The sequence below is a fragment of the Capra hircus genome, chromosome 15 (genome assembly GCF_001704415.2).
Source record: "Capra hircus breed San Clemente chromosome 15, ASM170441v1, whole genome shotgun sequence".
Taxonomy (NCBI): Eukaryota; Metazoa; Chordata; class Mammalia; order Artiodactyla; family Bovidae; genus Capra; species Capra hircus.
The window spans coordinates 77,053,649-77,077,183 of record NC_030822.1 but is presented as its reverse complement, the minus strand read 5'-3'; the positions used below and the strand labels follow the sequence as shown (position 1 = coordinate 77,077,183).

The following is a 23,535-nucleotide window of genomic DNA, read 5'->3' as shown; positions in this document are numbered from 1 at the left end:
CAGGTAAGAGTACTGGAGTGGGGTGCCACTGCCTTCTCCATTTATATAGCTAAAAAGGTACAAAAATATCTAACAAAAAACATAGTCCAGTGTAGGGAACAAGGTATAAAGAAGGTTGAGAAGTGCTTGCAAATGAGACTCTCAACCAGGGCTGAACATTCTTGCAAACGAGATGTTCTGCCCAGTGTAGGGAACTAGGTTTAAGAAAGGTTGAGAAGTGCCTGCAAACGAGACTCTCAACCTGAGCTGAACATTCTTGCAAATGAGATGTTCAGCTAAGAATCCTGTTTGTTCCCATGGGAAAAGAACATTTCTTGCACACAAGGATGTTTCTCTGATTCCTCAAAAGGAACAGACCCTGGGACAAAACGGATTCTAAGTTGATAAGGAAGTTCCCCAAAACAAAGTCTTAGCTGCAGTAAATAAGTCAAGGTAAAAGTTATCTCGCCCTGCGCCTGCGCACTGTATAGTCTCTGAATCATAGTGCTTGGCAGCTTGCCCTGTAGGTTGTTGTGCAAGGGATATAAAATAAAGCAGCTGTAAGAAGCAAGTGTTAAAATATAAAGATTCAAACCACTCTGCAGTGTTGGTGTTTCATTCCGTTGCCAGCAGTCCAGACTTTAGCCTATTAAAAAATCTTTCATAATTTTATTTTTTAATCAAAGGATAATTGCTCTACAGAACTTTGTTTTCTGTCAAACCTCAATATGAATCAGCCATAGGTATACATATACCCCCTCCCTTTGGAACCTCCCTCCCCATCCCCCTTTAAGTTGATACAGAGCCGATGTTTTGAGTTTCCTGAGCCATACAGCAAATTCCCATTGGCTACCTACTTTACATATGGCAATGTAACTTTCTATGTTATTCTGTCCATACATCTCACCCTCTCCTCCCCTCTCCCCATGTCCCTAAGTCTATTCTCTATGTCTGTTTCTCCATTACTCCCCTGAAAATAAGTTCTTCAGTGCCATCTTTCAGTACCATTCTTCAGTACTATCTTCAGGATATACGCATTAGTATACAAAATTTATCTTTTTCTGACTTACTTCACTGTGTATAATAGGCTCTAGCTTCATCCATCTCATTACAACTGACACAAATGTGTTCCTTTTTATGATTGAGTAATATTCCATTGTGTATATGTATTATAACTTCTTTATCCAATCATCTGTCAATGAACATCTAGGTTGCTTCCATGTTCTAACTATTGTAAACAGTGCTGCAGTGAACAACGGTATACATGTGTCTTTTTCAACTTTGGTTTCCTCAGAGTATTTGCCTAGGAGTGGGACTGCTGGGTCATATGGTGCTTTCATTCCTAGTTTTTTAAGGAATCTCCATACCATCTTCCATAGTGGCTGTATCAATTTATATTCCTACCAACAGTGCAAGAGGATTCCCTTTCCTCCATACCCTATCCAGCATATATTATTTGCAGATTTTTTGATGATGGCCATTCTGACTGGTGTGAGGTGATATCTCATGGCAGTTTTGAGTTGCATTTCTCTAATAATGAGGGAGGCTGAGCATCCTTTCATGTGTTTGGTAGCCATAAGTATGTTTCTTGGGAGAAATGTCTGTTTAGGTCTTTTTCCCACTTTTTCAATGGGTTGTTGCTCTGGTATTGAGTTGTATGTATATTCTGGAAATTAATCCTTTGTCAGTTGTTCCATTTGCTATCATTTTCTCCCATTCTGAGAGTTGCCTTTTAACCTTACTTATAGTTTCCTTTGCTGTGCAAAAGCTTTTAAGTTTAACCAGGTCACACTTGTTTACTTTGGTTTTTATTTCCATTACTCTAGGAGATGAGTCATAGCGGATCTTGTGTTGATTTATGTCGAGTGTTCTGCCTATGATTTCCTCTAACAGTTTTACAGTCTCCGGTCTCACATTTACATCTTTAATCCCTTTTGAGTTTATCTTTGTGTACAGTATTAAGAAGTGTTCTAACTTCATTCTTTTGCACGTAGCTGTCCAGTATTCCTAGCACCAATTACTGAAGAGGCTGTCTTTGCCCCATTGTATATTCTTGCCTCCTTTGTCAAAAATAAGGTACCCACAGGTGCATGGGTTTATGTGTGGGCTTTCTATCTTGTTCCATTGGTCTATATTTCTGTTTTGTGCCATTACCATACTGTCTTGATGACTGTAGCTTTGTAGTGTAATCTGAAGTCACTATAGTTGATTCCTCCAGCTACATTCCTCTTTCTCAAGACTGCTTTGGCTATTCAGGGTCCTCTGTGTTTCCATATGAAATGTGAAATTTTTGTTCTAGTTCTGTGAAAAATGCCATAGGTAATTTTCATAAGGATCACACTGAAACTGTAGATTGCATTTGGCAATATAGTCATTTTCACAATATTGATTCTTCCAACACAGGAACATGCAATATCGCTTCATCTGATTATGTCATCTTTGATTTCTTTCATCAGCGTCTTGTAATTTTCTGTATATATTCTTTTGTCTCCTTGGTACAGTTAATTCCTAGATATTCTATTCTCTTTGTTGCAATGGTGACTGGGATTGATTCCTCAATTTCTCTGATTATTCAGTTAGTATACAGAAATGCAAGTGATTTCTGTGTACAAATTTTATATCATGTGACTCTGCTAAATTCACTGATTAGATCTAGCATTTTCTGATAGTATATTTAGGGCTATCAACTTCCCTGGTGGCTCAGACGGTAAAGCGTCTGTCTACAATGCAGGAGACCCAGGTTCGATCCCTGGGTTGGGAAAATGCCCTAGAGAAGGAGATGGCAATCCACTTCAGGACTATTGTCTGGAAAATCCCATGAACAGAGGAGCCTGGCAGGCTACAGTCCATGGGGTTGCAAAGAGTTGGACACGACTGACCGACTTCGCTATATCCCTAGAAGTATAGTATCATGTCATCTGCAAACAGTGACAGCTTTACTGCTTTTCTGATCTGGATTCATTTTATTTTTCTTCTCTGACTGCTGTAGCGAGGACTTCCAAAATTATGTTGAGTAACAGTGGTGACAATGGACAACCTCATCTTGTTCCTGATTTGAGGGGAAATGCTTTCAGTTTTTCACCATTGAGAATAATGTTTGCAGTGGGCTTATAATATATGGTCTTTACTATGTTGACAGAGGTTCATTCTATGCCCATTTTTTAAAAAGTTTCAATCATAAATGGGTGCTGATTTGTGTCAAAGGCTTTTTCTGCATCTATTGAGATTAAGCACAAGCTAAAATCAAGATTGCCTGGAAAAATACCATTAACCTCAGATATGCAGATGACACCACCCTTATGGCAGAAAGCAAAGAAGAACTAAAGAGTCTCTTGACGAAAGTGAAAGAGGAGAGTGAAAACGTTGGCTTAAAACTCAACATTCAGAAAATTAAGATCATGGCATTTGGTCCCATCACTTCATGGCAAATAGATAGGGAAACAATGGAAACAGTGACAGACTTTATTTTCTTGAGCTCCAAAATCACTGCAGATGGTGACTGCAGCCAGGAAATTAAAAGACACTTACTCTTTGGAAGAAAAGTTATGACCAACCAAGACAGCATATTCAAAAGCAGAGACATTACTTTGCCAACAAAAGTCCGTCTCGTCAAAGCTATGTTTTTTCCAGTAGTCACCATGGACATGAGAGTTGGACTATAAAGAAAGCTGAGTGCTGAAGAATTGATGCTTTTCAACATCAATGGTGGTGTTGGAAAAGACTCTTGAGAGTCACTTGGAGAGCAAGGAGATCCAGCCAGTCCATCCAAAAGGAAATCAGCCCTGAATATTCATTGGAAGGGCTGATGCTGACGCTGAAACTCCATTACTTTGGCCACCTGATGCAAAGAACTGACTCCTTGGAAAAGACCCTGATGCTGGGAAAGATTGAAGGCAGGAGGAGAAGGGGACAACAGAGGATGAGATGTTTGGATGTCATCACCGACTCAATGGACATGAGTTTGAGCAGGCTACAGGAGTTCGTGATGGACAGGGAAGCCTCGAGTGCTGCAGTCCATGGGCTCACAAAGAGACGGACACGATTGAGTGATGGAACTGAACTGATAGGTTTTGAGTTGTCGTGTTTTCATTGTTATTTCTAGGAATTTGTTGATTTCCCTTTTAATTTCTTCAGTAACCTGTTTATTATTTAGAAACACATTGTTTAATCTCCATGTCTTTGTGCTTCTTAGTCTTTTTTCTTGTAATAGATATCTAGTCTCATAGCGTTGTGGTAGGAGAAGACGCCTGATACGATTTCAATTTTCTTAAATTTACTGAGTTTTGACTTGTGACCCATGATATGGTCTATCCGGGAGAATGTTCCATGGGCACTTGAGAAGAAGGTGCATTCTTCTGCATTTGGATGGAATGTCCTGAAGATTCCAACGAGATCCATCTCATCTAATTTATCATTTAACACTTAATGTTTCCTTATTAATTTTGTTTTGATGATCTGTCGATTGGTGTGAGTGGAGTGTTAATGTATCCTACTATTATTGTGTTACTGTCAACTTCTCCTTTTACATCTGTTAGTGTTTGTCCTATGTACTGAGATGCTCCTATGCTGGGTCCATAGATACTTACCATTGTTGTATCTTCCTCTTGAATTGATCCCTTGATCATTTGGTGGTCCTTCATTATCTCTTGAAATATTCTTTAAGTTCTACTTTGTCTGATATGATGATTGCTTCTCCAGCTTTCTTTTGCTTCCTATTTGCATGGAATAATTTTTTCCATCCTCTCACTTTCAGTCTATATGTGTCTTTAGGTCTAAAGTGGGTTTCCTGTAGACAGTATATATATGGGTCTTGTTTTTGTATCCATTCAGCCAGTCTGTGTCTCTAGGTTGGAGCAATGAATCCATTTTCACTTAAAGTAATTACTGATATATATGTTCCTACTGTCATTTTCTTAATTTGGTGTTTGCTTTTGTAGATCTTTTTCTTCTATTTCATGACTATATAAGTCCCTTTAATATTTGTTGTAAAGCTGATTTAGTGGTACCGAATTCTCTTAACTTTCCCTTGTCTGAAAAACTTTCAATTTCTCCATCAATTTTGAATGAGATCCTTGCCAGGTGCAGTAATCTTGGATGTAGATTTTTCCCTTTCAGTACTTTAAATATATCCTGCCATTCCCTTCTGGCCTGCAGAGTTTCTCCTGAATGATCAGCTGTTAAATGTACAGAGTTTCCCTTGTATGTTACTTGTTGCTTTTCCCTTGCTGCTTTTAATATTCTTTCTTTGTGTTTAGCCTTTGTTAGTTTGATTAGTTTGTGTCTTGGCATGTTTCTCCTTGTGGACATACAGTTTATACTGTAGGGGACTCTTTGCATCTCTTGGACTTGATTGACTATTTCCTTTTCCATGTTGGGAAAGCTTTCAACTATAATCTCTTCAAAAATTTTCTCACACCCTTTCTTTTTCTCTTCTTCTCCTGGGACCACTGTAATTCGAATGTTGATGCATTTGATATTGTCCCAGACATCTCTGAGACCATCCTCAGTTCTTTTCATTCTTTTTACTCTGCTCTTCAGAAGTTATTTCCACCATTTTATATTCCAGCTCACTGATTTGTTCTTGTGCTTCAGATATTCTGCTATTGATTCCTTCTAGAGTATTTTTAATTTCAGAATTTTGCTGTTTGTCTCTGTATGTTTACTCTTTAATCCTTCTAGGTCTTTGTTAATTGATTCTTGCATTTTCTCCATTCTGTTTTCAAGGTTTTTGATCATCTTTACCATCATTACTCTGAATTCTTTTTCAGGTAATTTGCCTATTTCCTCTTCATTTACTTGAACATCTGTGCTTTCAGTTTGTTCCTTCATTTGTGCAGTATTTTTCTTCCTTTTCAGTTTTATTTATTTTAATTGGAGGCTAATTAATTTACAATATTGTAGTGGTTTTTGCCATACATTAACATGAATCAGCCATGGGTGTATATGTGTTCCCCATCCTGAACTCCCCTCCCACCTCCCTCCCCATCACATCCCTCTGAGTCATTCATCCCAGTGCACCAGCCCTGAGCACCCTGTCTCATCCATTGAACTTGGACTGGTGATCTCTTTCACATATGATAATTTACAAGTTTCAATGCTATTCTCTAAGATCATCTCACCCTCGCCTTCTCCCACTGAGTCCAAAAGACTGTTCTATACATCTGTGTCTCTTTTGCTGTCTCTCTCACATAGAGTTATCACTACCATCTTTCTAAATTCCACACATAAATGCGTTAGTATACTGTATTGGTGTTTTTCTTTCTGGCTTACTTCACTCTGTATAATAGCCTCCAGTTTCATCCACCTCATTAGAACTGATTCAAATGTATTCTTTTTTTTAAACTTATTGTGTTCGAGGTCTCCTTTTCCCAGGCTTCAAAGTTGAATTCTTTCTTCCTTTTGGTTTCTGCCCTCCTTAGGTTGGTCCGGTGGTTTGTGTACACTTCATTATACAGTGAGATTTGTGCTGAGTTTGTTTTTTCCCTCTGATGGGCAGGGCTGAGTGTGGTGGTAATCTTGTCTGCTGATGATTGGGCTTGTATTTTTGTCTTGTTTTTCTTTGCACAGGGTGTTACTTGGTGGTTAGTCTTGTATTCAAGTCGTTTCCTTTGTGGAAGTTCTTAATATTTGATACTCCCTAGGGTTAGGAGTTCTCTGGTAGTCTAGGTCTTGCAGTCAGCGCTCCCACTCTAAAGGCTCAGGGCTTGGTCTCTGGCTGGCTGTCTTCTTCCCACTGATCCTCACTCACTTCCTCAGGGTTTGAGGTGTGTGTGTGGCTACAGGAAGGTCTGACATGGTTGGGCTCTTTGGAGCTTCTGGATTTCTCCTGGCAGCCAGACTTGGATTCCTCAGCTCCAGACTGGTGGTTTATGATCAAGGACATAATCCAGGAACAGACAGTCAAGTGGAAAAGACGTACAGGGCAGGGTGTATGGAAGTTCCACTTTTGTCCAGGATACCAACCTCCTTCCACTGCCACATACTCAAGAGAGCTGCTCACCAAACACCACCCCCAATTATTTTATAAAATGTTAATAACACCATAAAATACCATAAACTAGTTCAAAGAAGAAAATGAATATATATGTACATAGGTACATATATATTTAGGCACATACATACATAGGTACTATATATGTACATACATAATATAGGTACATAAGTACATACATATAGGTACATAGGTACATATTTATTTTCTTCTTTGAACTAGTTTATGGTATTTTATGGTGTTATTAACATTTTATAAAATAATCGGGGGTGGTATCAATAATCTCAGATATGCAAATGATACCACCGTTATGGCAGAAAGCGAAGAGGAACTAAAAAGCCCCTTGATAAAAGTGAAAGAGGAGAGTAAAAAATTTGGTTTAAAGCTCAACATTCAGAAAATGAAGATCATGGCATCCGGTCCCATCACTCCATGGGAAACAGATGGGGAAACAGTGGAAACAGTGTCAGACTTTATTTTTTGGGGCTCCAAAATCACTGCAGATGGTGACTGCAGCCATGAAATTAAAAGATGCTTACTCCTTGGAAGGAAAGTTATGACCAATCTAGATAGCATATTCAAAAGCAGAGACATTACTTTGCTGACTAAGGTCCGTCTAGTCAAGGTTATGGTTTTTCTACTGGTCATGTATGGATGTGAGGGTTGGACTGGGAAGAAAGCTGAGTGCCGAAGAATTTATGCTTTTGAACTGTGGTGTTGGAAAAGACTCTTGAGAGTCCCTTGGACTGCAAGGAGATCCAATCATTCCATTCCGAAGGAGATCTGGGTGTTCTTTGGAAGGAATGATGCTAAAGCTGAAACTCCAGTACTTTGGCCACCTCATGCAAAGAGCTGACTCATTGGGAAAGACTCTGATGCTGGGAGGGATTGGGGGCAGGAGGAGAAGGGGACGACAGAGGATGAGATGGCTGGATGACATCACGACTCGATGGACCTGAGTCTGAGTGAACTCCAGGAGTTGGTGATGGACAGGGAGGCCTGGCATGCTGTGGTTCATGGGGTCGCAAAGAGTCGGACAGGACTGATTGACTAAACTGAACTGAACTGAACCTATGTACTTATACAGATGGTCCCCAACTTACAATGGCTTTACTTATGATTTTCCATGTTTACAACAGGGAAAAAGTGATATGCATTCAGTAAAAACCATACTTTGAATTTTGATATTTTCCCAGACTAGTGATATGAGGTATGATACCGTCCTATGATGCCGGGCAGCAGCAGTGAGTGGAAGCAAACTGCAGCTCATAGGCAGCCACACAATCACCAGGGTAAACAACTGATAAACTTAAAACCACACTGTCTTTCACTTTCTGCATAGTAGTTGAGAAATTACACACTATTCAACACTTTATTATAAAGTAGACTTTGTGTTAGATGATTTGCCCAACAGTAGGCTAACATTCTGAGCACTTTGAGACAGACTGTATTAAGTCATATTTGATAGGTTAGAGGAGGTAAATACATTTTCAACTTAGGATATTTTCAACTTATGATGAGTTTATTTGGCTGTAATCCCATCATAATTCAAAGAAAATCTGTACATAAATGTATTCATGCATGCTCAGTGTCTGTCGTGTCTGACTCTTTACGACCCCATGTACTGTGGCCCGCCAAGCTCCTCTGTCTGGGGGCTTTTTCAGGAAGGAATACTGGAGTGGGTTGCCATTTCCTCCTCCAGGGGATCTTCCTCATTCAGGTATGGAACCCTCATCTCCCACATCTCCTGCATTGGCAGGCAGATTCTCTATCACTGAACCACCTGAGAAGTCCATACTAAACAGGGTCTGAGCCTTCTCAATCTATAACTTTATTCACATTTGACAGGCCAAAGTGCAAATGCGGAAGCAGCAGATTTCAAAACATGCAGTCAGAGAGCTAGCGACGGAGGTTTGAGGTTTCTCAGAAGTGACAGTGGCAGTGAGAGAGAGAGACTTAGGAGCTTCCTACTCTACCTGGAGCATGTCAGTCTGCTCTGTTTTATTAAATACTGTGCTTCTAGGAATAATTTCTCTTGAGAAAGAATCCCACCACTTAATCTTATTAAACAATGGTTTAAGAGAATCAAATAATACATAGTATTTTGGCTTCATAAGTTTTAATTCTCTTTCTCAAAAAAAAAAAAAAAAAAGAGTCCTTGCTATGAAGTCAGATTGGTCCACTTTTTTGCTAACTTTTTATTTTATATTGGGGTATAGCCAATTAACAATGCCATGATGGTTTCAGGTGAACAGTGAAATGATTCAGCCATATATATAGATATACCCATTCTCTCTCAAACTCCACTCCAATCAAGGCTGAAAATTAGTCTACTTTTAAAGACAGGTACAGCAGCCAACACTGCTGCTTATTACTTGTTTCCAAGTGCACTTTACATTGATCATCTCATTTAGTCACATTTAACATCCCTCTGAAGAACCATTTCACTATAATACTGTCATTGTTTAATCACTAAGTCATATCTGACTCTTCTGAGACTCCATGGACTGTAGCCCACTAGGTTCCTCTGTCCACAGGATATCCCCAGCAAGAATACTGGAGTGGGTTTCCATTTCCTTCACCAGAGGTTCTTCCCAATCCAGGGATCCAACTAGCTTCTCCCGTACTGGCAGGCAGTTTCGTTACCACTGAGTCACCAGGGAAGCCAAATATAAATGTATTATTATTGTATTAAACGTGTAACTTCCAAATGCTATATCCAGGTCTTCCCAGGTGGCACTAGTAGTAAAGAACCCACCTGCCAATGCAGGTAGAGGTAAGAGACGCAGGTTCGATCCCTGGGTTGAGATGATCCCCTGGAGGAGGTCATGGCAACTCACTCCAGTATTCTTGGCTGGAGAATCCCACAGACAGAGGAGCCTGGCAGACCACCACCAACGGGTTGCACAGAGTCAGACACGATTGAAGCGACTTATTAGAACGCATGCATGCACACACCCAGGGTCAATGAAAATTAACAAAAAATGTTGACTAAACATAGGCTTTAAATGTGTACTACCTCTTTGGTGAATTCCAGACGTGACTTCAAGTTCAGATTTCCACCAAGACCCCTTATGAGATTAATAATAAATTGATCATGATCTCTGCATCCATGTAGATGTGACAATCCATTCATCACAGTTCCAACCAAACTTGTTTCTACCACATAGTCATTCTGTTGATTAAAATCCATATTAGAGACAAAGGGAAAATATTAACAAGCAAATTAACACCATACACAGATTGTTTACTCATCTTTTCAAGGATCATATTTAAATTTATCCCACTACTCAAGTTGTAGAAAATTTAGATTTCAACTTATACATAAACATTGAAAATAAAGAGTAATAATAAAAATACAATTGTGTATTTCTAGCCATAAGTGTGAGTCCTCAAATAGATACCAGTTTGTTTACTTCCTAAACCTGAAAAAAAATGTTTAAAAAGGTAAATCAATGAATATCAGTCTAAACATAACACTTGCTCATTTCTTCTTGATAATTAAAAAACAAGCTAGACACCTCAACTACAGAGTAGCCCCTGCTCACCACAACTAGAAAAAGCCCATACACAGCAACAAGGAAACAGCACAGCCAAAAATAAAAATAAATTAACTAATTTTTTAAAAAAAGAAGCTAGAGGCAAAGGCTAGATTAATGATTCTGGACCAAAAAACGTTAGTAAAGGCAGCTTAAAAACAATTTGGAGCTTTTCCTCTATACAGAATTTTAAAATGAAACTTTTGGGCTCAGGTGGTATAGATTATTGAGATCCATGGGCCTCTGGGGCCCTGGGTAGTTAACAGGGAAAACCAGTAATAGTTAGAATCTGTATGTAGTGCTAGGTAGCTTTTTTTAAAGGGAGAATTAAACAGAGCACTTGTTTTAATTGGAGAAGGCGATGGCACCCCACTCCAGTACTCTTGCCTGAAAACTCCCATGGGTGGAGGAGCCTGGTGGGCTGCAGTCCATGGGGTCACCAAGAGTCAAACACGACTGAGCGACTTCCCTTTCACTTTTCACTTTCATGCATTGGAGAAGGAAATGGCAACCCACTCCAGTGTTCTTGCCTGGAGAATCCCAGGAACGGGGGAGCCTGGTGGGCTGCCGCCTATGGGATCGCACAGAGTCAGACACAACTGAAGTGACTTAGCAGCAGCAGCTTGTTTTAATGGAAGTCAACTCTAACAGACATACTATGCTATGTTAAGTCGCTTCTGTCATGTCCAACTCTTTACAACCCCATGGACTGTAACCTTCCAGGCTCCTCTGTCCATGGTATTTTCCAGGCAAGAATAGTGGAGTGGGTTGCCATTTCCTTCTCCAGAAGTCTAGTAGAGGAAATGGTTAATTCACTGTGGTAGAAGTTATAGGGCAGAAAAAGAGAGTGCTTTGAGAAAGGATAACTCAGGCTGAGGACTCAAGGTGTCCTTAAGGAAGATGACAATTGCTAATATTTGAAGAGTGAGACCTATCTGGCATACAGAGAACTCAGCATATGCAATGGTAAGCAATGGGCACACTTAAGGAATTAAAAGAAACATATTCCTGAACAAGCAAAGGCAGAGTGACTCAAGACAGAGAGGCAGGCAAGGGCCAGAGTATGCGGAACTGTATAGGCCATGATAAGGAGTGCAAATTGTATCTTCAGTGCCTTTAAACTCTAAGAGAATAAAATGACTAAATTTACATTTTAAAAAAATCTCTCTGCCTGCATAATAAATAATTTTCAAAGAACAGAAATAGGATGGGAAAAGGGGGGAAAACAGAAGGAGATGGATAGAAATCCAGCACCTTAGGCCATACTGAGTTCTAAGCTTTAAAGCAAGATAAAGGAAAAGGAAACTGACATATTTTCCTCTAGACTGTCTAATTTGCTAAATACAAGAAAGCAAAGCTCTACTTATAAATAAAATCAACACTTGACTAGAGCATTCATTACGGTATATCTCTCAGAACCTCAACATGGTAAACAAAGCACAGAATCAAGAAAGAAGGAACACTCAACACATAAACTCTCAAACAAGAACAAGGACCTGAGAATAGAATCACTTTATTTTCTAACTAAATCTTTGGTTATCCACTCTACAGCTTAAAAATATTATCCTGTCATCGTGACTGTGTCACAAATCCCAAATAGGCGAGAGTCAAAGAGTCAATACACTCTATGCAGCGCCACATCTCTCATTCCAACACTTGACAGCATGCAAGCTGATGACTTCAGGGCACCTGCGCTGGAAAGCATGGTTAGGTTTGTTTGTTTTATACTCACAAAATAACAACACACCTACTGAAAAGGTGCTGCATAGGCATCAGTTATTTAACTAAGCTCATATATTCATTTCTCTAAGTTTTTTTTTTTTTAATGTGGACCATTTTTAAAGTCTTTATTGAATTTGTTAAAATACTGCTTCTGTTTTATGTTTTTTGGCCATGAGGCATGTGGTATCTTACTTGGGAAGCCAAGTAAGGAAATGGCAACCCACTCCAGTGTTCTTGCCTGGAGAATCCCAGGGACGGGGGAGCCTGGTGGGCTGCCCCACCAGGAATCCAAAGTATACCCCTTGCACTGGAAGGTGAAGTCTCAACCACGGGACTGTCAGGGAAGTCGCAAGCTTGTATACTCTTATTCACCACACTGTTATTACCAAACTTTGCTTCTGGGGATACAATAAGGAATATAACAGGCTTAATCTTTGCCCTCAAGGTGCCTGCAGTTGCATGAAAGCAATTATAGTTGAAAGGCGTAGTACACTGCTGCAGAAGCACAAGGAGGCAGACAGCTCAGTCAGACCGAGGGCTGGGGGGAGCGGCTCTTCCCTGAAGTCTCCAGGGAAACCTATCTCATTTGTGTCATTTCGCCCAAGTCCCTAGTCCTCCACCATTCATTTTTACAAAGTCAGGAAAGAAAAAAGTTTAGAAAACTAAAGTGAAATTGCCATTTCTCTATATGATTTGCCCAACCCTGAAGTATTAACCTCTAAATTAAGTTCACATCAACAATCATCTTTATAAAAACTCATTGCTATTTATTTTCTCTATTTTTATGTTTATTTTTTATACAAACAATGACATGAGAGAAATCAAAATTTGAGAAGATCATGTAAGTACACGAATATTGTCTTCTTTGCATGCCAAACTTCTATTCATGTTTCAAATTCAAAATTGTATGTCATCTTTAAAACTCTCCTAGAAGGCAGCAATTCTCTCTTCATCCTGTTATATTGTGATTATCTTTTCCCATGTCAGTTTCCTCTGTAACACAAACCCTTCTCAGTGAAAGGGACTGTCTTATTAATGTTCACCTGGCAAAGTTTCATCAAGGACATCTATTTGAAAAGCAATAAATTTTTGCTAAATAAACAAATGTTTCAATAATATTATAAATAACTCATCATGTTTCTCCACTTTAATACCGTCATTATATTTAGCATGATATACAGGCAAGTATTTGTTGACATAGTAAAATGGGGCAGAAAGATCATTTTGCTAGTAAAACTTCAAAAGTCATGCCAGTTTTCAAGATTTTTAGATAAGTGTTGCAAGGTACCATGGATGGAAGAATTAAAGTATTTTCAGATGTAACACAATAGAAGTTATACCATGAAATACAGTGGGAGAGCAGTGAAGACATCTACCCTTCACTATACCCCCACATTCTGTCAGAATGCCACTAGAAGGCGGTTGAATGTAACCGTCAGTCAGTCATTATACTTTCTGCCTAAATAATTATGAAATATTATAATTATCTTACCTGTTTCAGAACCCATTGTAATGCCTTTTCAAAATAATCCCCAATCCAGTTTTCAAGATTATTCCTATATGTAAGAGGCTGATTCCTCAACCAAGATTTTATCAGAGAATTAAGATCTGTCTCTTCATCACTGAAACATATTAACAAACATTAAAAATTGTTTAGTTTCCTTTGTTGTGCAGAAGCTTTTAATTTTAAGTAGATCCCATTTGTTTATTTTTGCTTTGATTTCCACTATTCTGGGAGGTGGATCACAGAGGATCCTGCTATGATTTATGTCGGAGAGTGTTTTATAAAACTCTAGGAGTTTTATAGTTTCTGGTCTTACATTTAGATCTTTAATCCATTTTATTTTTGTGAATGGTGTTAGAAAGTGTTCTAGTTTCATTCTTTTACAAGTGGTTGACCAGTTTTCCCAGCACCACTTGTTAAAGAGATTGTCTTTAATCCATTGTATATTCTTGCCTTCTTTGTCGAAGATAAGGTGTCCACAGGTGAAAAGTCTACAAGCAATAAATGCTGGAGAGGGTGTGGAGAAAAGGGAATCCTCTTACACTGTTGGTGGGAATGCAAACTAGTACAACCACTATGGAGAACAGTGTGGAGATTCCTTAAAAAACTGCAAATAGAACTGCCTTATGACCCAGCAATCCCACTGCTGGGCATACACACCGAGGAAACCAGAACTGAAAGAGACACGTGTACCCCAATGTTCATCGCAGTACTGTTTATAATAGCCAGGACATGGAAGCAACCTAGATGCCCATCAGCAGGCGAATGGATAAGAAAGCTGTGGTACATATACACAATGGAGTATTACTCAGCCATCAAAAAGAATACATTTGAATCAGAACAGACTTTTTGACTCTGTGGGAGAGGGTGAGGGCTGAATGATTCGGGAGAATGGCATTGAAACATGTATAATATCATATAAGAAATGAATCACCAGTCTAGGTTCAATGCAGGATACAGGATGCTTGGGGCTGGTGCACTGGGATAACCCAGAGGGATGGTATGGGGAGGGAGGGGCGAGGGGGGTTCAGGAGTGGGAACTTATGTACACCCATGGCAGATTCATGTTGATGTATGGCAAAACCAATACAGTATTGTAAAGTAAAAAAAAAAAAAATTAAATTAAATTAAAAAAAATACATTTGAATCAGTTCTAATGAGGTGGATGAAACTGGAGCCGATTATACAGAGTGAAGTAAGCCAGAAAGAAAAACACCAATACAGTATACTAACACATATATATGGAATTTAGAAAGATGGTAATGATAACCCTGTATGTGAGACAGCAAAAGAGACACAGATGTAAAGAACAGACTTTTGGACTCTGTGGGAGAGGGAAGAGGGTGGGATGATTTGGGAGAATGGCATTGAAACATGTATACTATCACGTAAGAAATGAATTGCCAGTCTAGGTTCGATACAGGATGCTTGGTGCTGGTGCACTGGGATGACCCAGAGTGATGATATAGGGAGGATGGTGGGAGGGGGGTTCAGGGTTGGGAACTCATGTACACCTGTGGTGGATTCATGTCAATGTATGGCAAAACCAATACAGTATTGTAAACTGAAAAAATTTTTAAAAATAATAAACTATAAGACCAAAAAAAATTGTTTAGGAGTAAATCATAAATTTACTTTCAAAATAAATTTCTGCTCCAATAAACATTATTCTACATATGCACTCTATCTGCTAGTATACAAGAGTTCATTTTTTAGTTACTTCTGTATATGTAAGTGTGTATACACTACTTCTACTTATATAAGCATATATAAGTGTGTATACATATATAATGTTATTTTCTATAAAACAAACCAAATAAACCTCACCTCTATCATTGTAAGTATAAATTAAAGAAGAATTACACATCTACAAGTTAGCCACAAGTGGTCTAAACCATTTCTACCCAAAGTGGGGTCTACAGAATCCCAAGTACCATCCTGGACCTAATGAAGCAAAATCTTTGCTTTAACAATATCCCTAGGTGACTCAGATGCACATTAGACAAGCTGCACTGCATCTTAATGCAGATCTTTAAACATACTTTTTCTTTTTCTCTACCTCCAAAAAAGCTGACCACCTAAATTCCCATGCCACTACTGAAACTTGAAAATCATGCTAAAGTAAAATCTAATTTTTTTTTAGCAAAGCACTTAATTATTTGAGTAACATCCAATGTTTGAAATTATACATAATATTGACATCTTATTCAAAATTACATGTTGCTGCTGCTGCTAAGTCGCTTCAGTTGTGTCTGACTCTGTGCGACCCCACAGACGGCAGCCTACCAGGCTCCCCCGTCCCTGGGATTCTCCAGGCAAGAACACTGGAGTGGGTTGCCATTTCCTTTTCCACTGCGTGAAAGTGAAGTCACTCAGTTGTATCCAACTCTTAGCGACCTCTTGGACTGCAGCCTACCAGGCTCCTCCACCCATGGGATTTTCCAGGCAAGAGTACTGAAGTGGGTTGCCATTGCCTTCTCTGAATTACATGTTACACATTTATAAAAATTATAGTAAGAACAACTTATAGACTAATAACTTTAGAAGTTACAAGGGCCCACAATTCTGTCATTTCTCCTGTCCTCTACCAGTGTTTCACAGTAACATGAGTAAATACTGAGTCCTTGAATTTCTCCTCGTACATTTCTATCCAGTTTAATAAGGAAAAGAAATAAAAGATCAAAGGTAAATATGTAAATTACATTGGATACACTCAAAACAGACAAAGGAAAGCTGCTAAACTCTTTTCAGCATAAAGTCTTTGTTGTCAGTGGTGGTTTAGTGGCTAAGTCGTGCCTGACTCTTGCAAACCACAGACTATAGCCCACCAGGTTTCTCCGTCCATGAGATTTTCCAGGCCAGAGTACTGGAGTGGTGTGCCATTGCCTTCAGCTTTAAACTACTAGCCTCCAGCTCATAAGTAGTATGTTCACTTCTCTGAACTCATTCACAATATTTAAAGAAAAGTTATAGAAAAAAGAAAAAACAAATATTAATACTTGCTGTTTCATTTATGCAAACAAAACATAATTATTTAGTAATTGTGATACCACTATTGCTGCTGCTGCTAAGTCACTTCAGTCGTGTCCAACCCTGTGTGAACCCAGAGACAGCAGCCCACGAGGCTCCTCCATCCCTGGGATTCTCCAGGCAAGAACACTGGAGTGGGTTGCCATTTCTTTCTCCAATGCATGCATGCTAAGTGGCTTCAGTCGCCTCCAACTCTGTGCAACCCTATGGACAGCAGCCCAGCAAGCTCCTCTGTCCATAGGATTCTCTAGGCAAGAATACTGGAGTGTGTTGCTATGTTCTTCTCCTGTGATACCACTATACTGCTGAAATAATTCAACTAAATAAACAGGAACTCTGAATGAATAAAAACGTAACAAAGAAGTTAGTAAACAATGAAAAAAACAAATATTCACGTATTACTCATGTATCACTTATGTCACTTAGCTATAAAACCAAAATAATAATTGAGAATATTCTAACACAATGCATACAAGCGCACTTACCTAAGAAAGATCATTCCCATTCTAGATATTGTAGCTGGTGAGGCACAACTTAAATCGTGAGTTTCAAATACGAAGTTAACATTTTGGCCAAACTGAATCCTTTCTCCACTGGGCATAGTGAGTAGTCGATTATCATCCAGAACAGAATTCAGAGATTCTATCCATTCAGGATCAATATCACCATCACAGATTATCCATGAGCTAACATCTATTTTCAAACAAAAATCAGAGAGAGCAAAATAAACGTAAGGATAATAATATTTAAAATTAAAGAATAAAAAAAATTTATTATTCTTTAGAAGCAATTTTCATATTATTTTATATTTCTGAAGCCAAATATAAAGAACAAAGAATTGAACAAGTTTAAGTTTTTCATGTGAATTTATACTACAAATGTGTGGAGAACCCATAGGCAATCCTGGCTCAGCTGGACAAAGACCCAATGATATACTCCATGGTAAAGGCTGAGTGACTGAACTGAACTGAACTGAAGGTTCTATTTATTTAATGAACATACAGAACTGAAATCTCAATAAAAGAAAACATGGTTTGCAAGACCTTCAGTTCAGTTTAGTCACTCAGTTGTGTCCAGCTCTTTGCGACCCCATGAACCACAGCACGCCAGGCCTCCCTGTCCATCACTAACTTCTGGAGTTCACCCAAACCTATGTCCATTGAGTCGGTGATGCCATCCAGCTATCTCATTCTCTGTCGTCGCCTTCTCCTCCTCCTCTCAAACTTTTCCAGCATCAGGGTCTTTTCAAAGGAGTCGGCTCTTGGCATCAGGTGGCCAAAGTATTGGAGTTTCAGTTTCAACATCAGTCCTTCCAATAAACACCCAGGACTGATCTCCTTTAGGATAGACTGGTTGGATCTCTTTGCAGTCCAAGGGACTCTCAAGAGTCTTCTCCAACACCACAGTTCAAAAGCATCAATTCTTCGGCGATCAGCTTTCTTTATATTCCAACTCTCACATCCATATATGACTACTGGAAAAACCATAGCCTTGACTAGACAGACCTTTGTTTGCAAAGTAATGTCTCTGCTTTTGAATATGCCATCTAGGTTGGTCACAACTTTCCTTGCAAGGAATAAGCATCTTTTAATTTCATGGCTGCAATCACCATCTGCAGTGATTTTGAGCCCCAAAAAATAAAGTCAGCCACTGTTTCCCCATCTATTTGCCACCAAGTGATGGGACTGGATGCCATGATCTTAGTTTTCTGAATGTTGAGCTTTAAGTAAGACCTAGGTATTTCTATTTCCACAAGCTTGTGAGATATTCTTTACATTCTGTCTTCCACCATGTCATTAGAATGTATGAATGCTTTCTATGTGATAGTGCTTTAAAAAAATATGAGAAAGCTACACTTCAGTGTTCCACATGAGAAGTAAAAACTACACCACTGTCAAATCTCTTTTATATATAAAAGGGTAACTTCAAAGGGGAGAAGCAGTGAGCAAGCTGTTAAATTGTGACCTAACAAAAAGTAGGGAGTAGTCTTAGATTAGGACTAAAAATTCTGTTATATACCAAGCCAAAAATTTAGACCAGAAGCTTACAATCATATGACTTAAATTTTCAAAATTCTTGAAAGTGCTGTATTCAAAATGGTAAGTTCGTGTACACACACAAATTTTAATCCCAAATAAAAATTTGTCAATTTGCTTATTTATGAGGCATTACAATATCAATTAAGCAAAGGTTTTATATTTATTTAATAGATCAATCTAGTTATGAACTACAATTTACCTAGATTACTTGGAAGTTTCTATTATAATAAAAGTTTTGCTATAGAGTACAGATAAAAACAATAACATGTCTTTAACTCCAAAGTGAAATATCAATGTAGATCACGATACAGCAGGTTATGGTCATGTATAAGACTCAAAAAAGACAAAATTACAGACAAGTTCTAACATCCTCTAAAATAAATCAATGAGTCACACAACGGAGACCAACCTTGAGGTTCTCGAACTACTTGACGAGCACTATTTGTCAAAACACCATCAGACCATTCCCTTGTATCCATGTCAATATGGCCTAGTAACTGATGTCTAGGCATAGCTTTGGGATTCATGGTATACTGTTTTACCACTTTGCCAGTTTTACAAAGTGCTGCCCTTAACATTCTCCAAAGAGTAGATTTTCCAGCACCACTTGGGCCAACAATAACAACTCCCATCCTCTGGCGTAACTGTTCATATAATTCTAAAGCCTTCTTGATCTAGTAGAAAAGAAATATATTCATATACGATTTACCATGTACAATCATACACAATTTTACTTTCAATCTGTAACAGTTGTTCTATTTCAAACATATAAATTAAACCTTTTATTTCTTCAATGGAAGATAAAGCCGTAAATAAAAGAATCATAAAATAAATCTGAACACACAACATAACCTTTAATTTCATATTTCTTTAAAAGAAGCAAGTTATCAAATGTTCACGGTTGTCTTCCCTCATTTAATCATTCAAACAAAATATATTCAATATTTTATTCACTTTGCCAATTGATTCATTCATTTATAACCCATCTCTCTCCAAAAAAAAAAAAATTCTGAGGAAAAGGTATTCATTTTGAACATTCATTTTTGCTTCATAAAAAGACCTACTAAAGTGAAGTTCTCCTAAGATACTGTCAAAGTTTAAATCATACATAATCAACTATCAAAAATACATATGATAGATCTATTGATATTAGTACCAGACTCCATTATAGGCACTGGGAATAAAACAGTAAAATAGACATGGATCCCACTTTTCGTGGAGACAACTATCTGGTGGGAGAGAATCAATATTAATCATCCAATTGAACACTAAAATGTATATATTACAAAGGTAAAGAAAGCACACAGCTAGGGGATCTAATTTAGATTCGAAAATTAGGGAAGGCTTCAAAGAGTGAGGAAGATTTAAACTGAAAGGTGAAAGATAAGCTGAAGAATAAAGGATAAAGGTAGTTAATAAAAATTAACCAGGAGAAAGGATCAATATATTATGCAGTATTCTCGACAGTTACCTGATTGGATATGATTTCATAATTGGCCTCCTCAAAGACCTGCTTTAGTGCAGCACTCAGTTCATCATATTCTACTTCTTTAAAGTCGATTCCAGGAAACACATCTTTAATCAGTGCATCAAACCGAGTGCAATCAGCAAATGTAAACTTTGACATTGTATTAAGTCTCAGTGCTTGTACCACAATATGACTTTCATTAACTAGAAAAAAAGTTTCATTTTAAAACTAGTTATGAATCTAATGACTGTAAAGTTTTTAAGTGCCTTGATGTGCAGTATTAGTAAGTAACTTACATACTAGAATTTAGTAACATTTATGGCATATGCTATTATGTTAATTAGCAAGCTTACTCAACTATCTTTTAACTGCTGAAAAACAAGTATTACTGAGTTATGAACGCTTTTCCATAAAATCTGAATTCTAGGGTACCCAGACTTTAATTAATAAAAACAAAAACAGACTGAGAGACTGTCACAGAGCAGAGTACACCAAGGAGACATGGCAACTTAACGCAACACGGCACCCTATAGTCAACCTTGGAACAGAAAGAGGACGGCAGTGATAAAACAGGTGAAATTCAAATGAAGTTTGTACTTTAGTTAATACTCATGTATCAGCCTTAGTTTCTCAGTTTTGACAGATGTACCACAGTAAAGGGGGCATCCCTGGTAGCTCAGTGGTAAAGATCCACCTGTAATCCACCTGCCAGTGCAGGAGACACAGGTCCAATCCCTGGGTCGGGAAGATCCCCTGAAGAAGGAAATGGCAACCCACTCCGGTATTCTTGTCTGGAAAATTCCACGGACAAAGGAGCCTGGTGGGCTACAGTCCACAGGGTCATAAAAAAAATCAGACATGATTTTGCGACTAAACAATAACAAATAAGATGAAACAATGGGAATGCCAACTTTGCAACTGTAATAAATCTAGAATTATTCTTAGGTTAAAAGGCATTTTTTTGAAATCTTAAATATCTCTTTAAAAGAATAATTTTGTTTGGTATACTATCTCCTTGAAAGAGAAAATCTCCATGTTTTTCTAAGGTTTCTGTTGCTGTTTTAAGACTATATCAATTTTCAGACACTATTCCAGACCTACCAAATCAGGAACTTTAAGGGTAGGATCCAAAAATCTGTGTCCTAACAAGCCTCTAGGTGATTCTAATTCACATTAAGGATTAAGAACAAGTGGACTAGATTATTCCTCTATATACTGCAAATGTTTAATATTTAATGCATGTTTAAAAGTTATGACAGGATATTAAGAAAAAATTATGAAAAATCTGGATAAATTATGGACTTTATCAAAAAATAATGAATTAACATTGGTTCATTATAATTAATAAATGTATCATACTAATATGTTAACACAGGAGAAACTGGATGGGCATAACATTCAGAAGCCCTCTATATTATAAAACTATACTAAATTAAAACTTATTTTAAAAAGTGAGATTATAATTGAAATAATGAATCATACCATTTTGTTTAACACTAGTTTTCTTCAGCTGTCTAAGAAGATTTCCACTTCCTCTTAGAACTGTTTTCAAAGCTCTCAACCCCCAATCATAATGTTGCTGAGGTGTCAAAAGTTCCCTTAAGTAAAGACATGGAAATCATAAAGCATCAAATAGCTATAAGAAATTCATTTAATTATCATACTAAAAGATACAGAATCCAACTACCAACACATAGAAATCAGAAAATTAGTTTCATAAATCAGAAATTTAGTTTAGTCTAATAAATATCATTTAGATAGAGTACTCCATTAAATATGTTTTACAGGAAAAAAAAAGTGAAATTAAATCAATAGTATTTAAAAACAAGTACTTTTGAGCCAGACATTTTTGTTATTCAAACTAAAATCTGTCCTATCTATACCTGAGGTACAATATAATTAGACAAACGTGGAAAATGGTCATTAATAGCCATGACAAATCATTGGAGACACAAAGTATTTCAAAATTTAAAACAAGAAAACTCACCTGGATAGATTGAAGATAGCTACCAATTTTCTGCCCAACACTTTAGCATCTTTAAAGCCTTCTGAATAGAGAATAACTTCTGCAATAAGTTCATTGTCTGGACGAGACATGGCTACTGGCCTAAAAAGTTGTTTAAGATTATCAGGCAGTTTTTGTCTTCCACCGTAGCCTTTTCCAGCAGGATTCATAGTGATAAAGATTCCAGAATTAGAATTTATTTCTACCTGAAATATTCATTTAAAACACAGTCATCAAGTATTTGAAACTGTAACTATAAAATATATTGCCAATAGAAGTTTTATTGTGACATATTTCTACACATACATCTTATACCTTAGCAAAAAGTAACCACTAGGCTGCTAAACATCTACTCAACATATAATAAACTCCTTATGAACTATATTACTTTATAGAGATTCTTCAGTTTTTTGAGGCTGAAAGTTTCAGTGACGGTAACCAGTTTGACTGTCCATTTATTCAATATTAATGTTTATTAAAAGCCTTCCTTGTGTTAGGTGCTTTCTTAAGTATACAGAGACAACACAACTCTGAATTAAAGTCAGTAATAGTTCATGCTCTTTTGGAATTTATAATCTATTGAATACTACAGTCAAGCAATTATAGTTAATAAACGCTATGACAGTGAAGAGTAAAATATCTTGAGAGTTATCTAGTGGGAGTATTTTCAACAAAGCAGTAAGAATAGAAAATTAGAATTATAATGTGTGAACAATGAATGAACAACAGTGAAGCAGAAATACCTAGAGTAAAAAATCTGGCTATAAAGAAAAGAAAAGAAAAAGAGAATGGTGGAAGAAAAGATGAATTAAGGGAAGGTTTGCTTATGTTTTGGGCTTCCCTGGTTGCTCAGATGGTAAAGCATCTGCCTGCAATGCAGGAGAGCCGGGTTCGATCCCTCGGTCAGGAAGATCCCCTGGAGAAGGAAATGGCAACCCACTCCAGTATTCTTGCCTGCAAAATTTCATAGACTGAGGAGACTGGTAGGCTACAGTCCATGGGGTCGCATAGAGAGTCGGACAAGACTGAGCAATTTCACTTTCACTTTCACTTTGCTTATGTTTTAATTACACTTAATAGCATACTACAGTATTAGTATATATAATATTGTACATCATTTAGAAGGAAAATTATGTGATTATGTTTAAAAGCCTGTGAGAAATGGGAAGAAAGAGGACAGGAAGAACTCTGAAGAGAAAGTCCCTGGGAAGCTGATCCCAAAGTATAGATGGAAAATTTAGCCTGGGTTGGCAAAAAG

The 23,535-nt window shown here is 37.7% G+C and overlaps 1 protein-coding gene and 1 non-coding gene across 2 annotated transcripts in view; one reads left to right on the top strand and one right to left on the bottom strand.

Moving 5' to 3' along the window:
- Positions 1-23,535, bottom strand: part of DYNC2H1 (dynein cytoplasmic 2 heavy chain 1) — a 399,579-nt gene that overhangs the window by 298,411 nt on the left and 77,633 nt on the right. Inside the window, exons 35-41 of the mRNA XM_013969394.2 lie at positions 22,260-22,483; positions 21,755-21,870; positions 20,276-20,475; positions 19,214-19,478; positions 17,251-17,458; positions 13,724-13,853; positions 9,990-10,145 (exon numbers count right to left, since the gene is read on the bottom strand). Coding sequence (XP_013824848.2) covers positions 9,990-10,145; positions 13,724-13,853; positions 17,251-17,458; positions 19,214-19,478; positions 20,276-20,475; positions 21,755-21,870; positions 22,260-22,483 — 1,299 coding nt within the window. The remainder of the gene's footprint in view (positions 1-9,989; positions 10,146-13,723; positions 13,854-17,250; positions 17,459-19,213; positions 19,479-20,275; positions 20,476-21,754; positions 21,871-22,259; positions 22,484-23,535) is intronic.
- Positions 2,669-2,740, top strand: TRNAC-ACA. The gene has a single exon. It is a non-coding gene; the product is annotated as a tRNA-Cys (tRNA).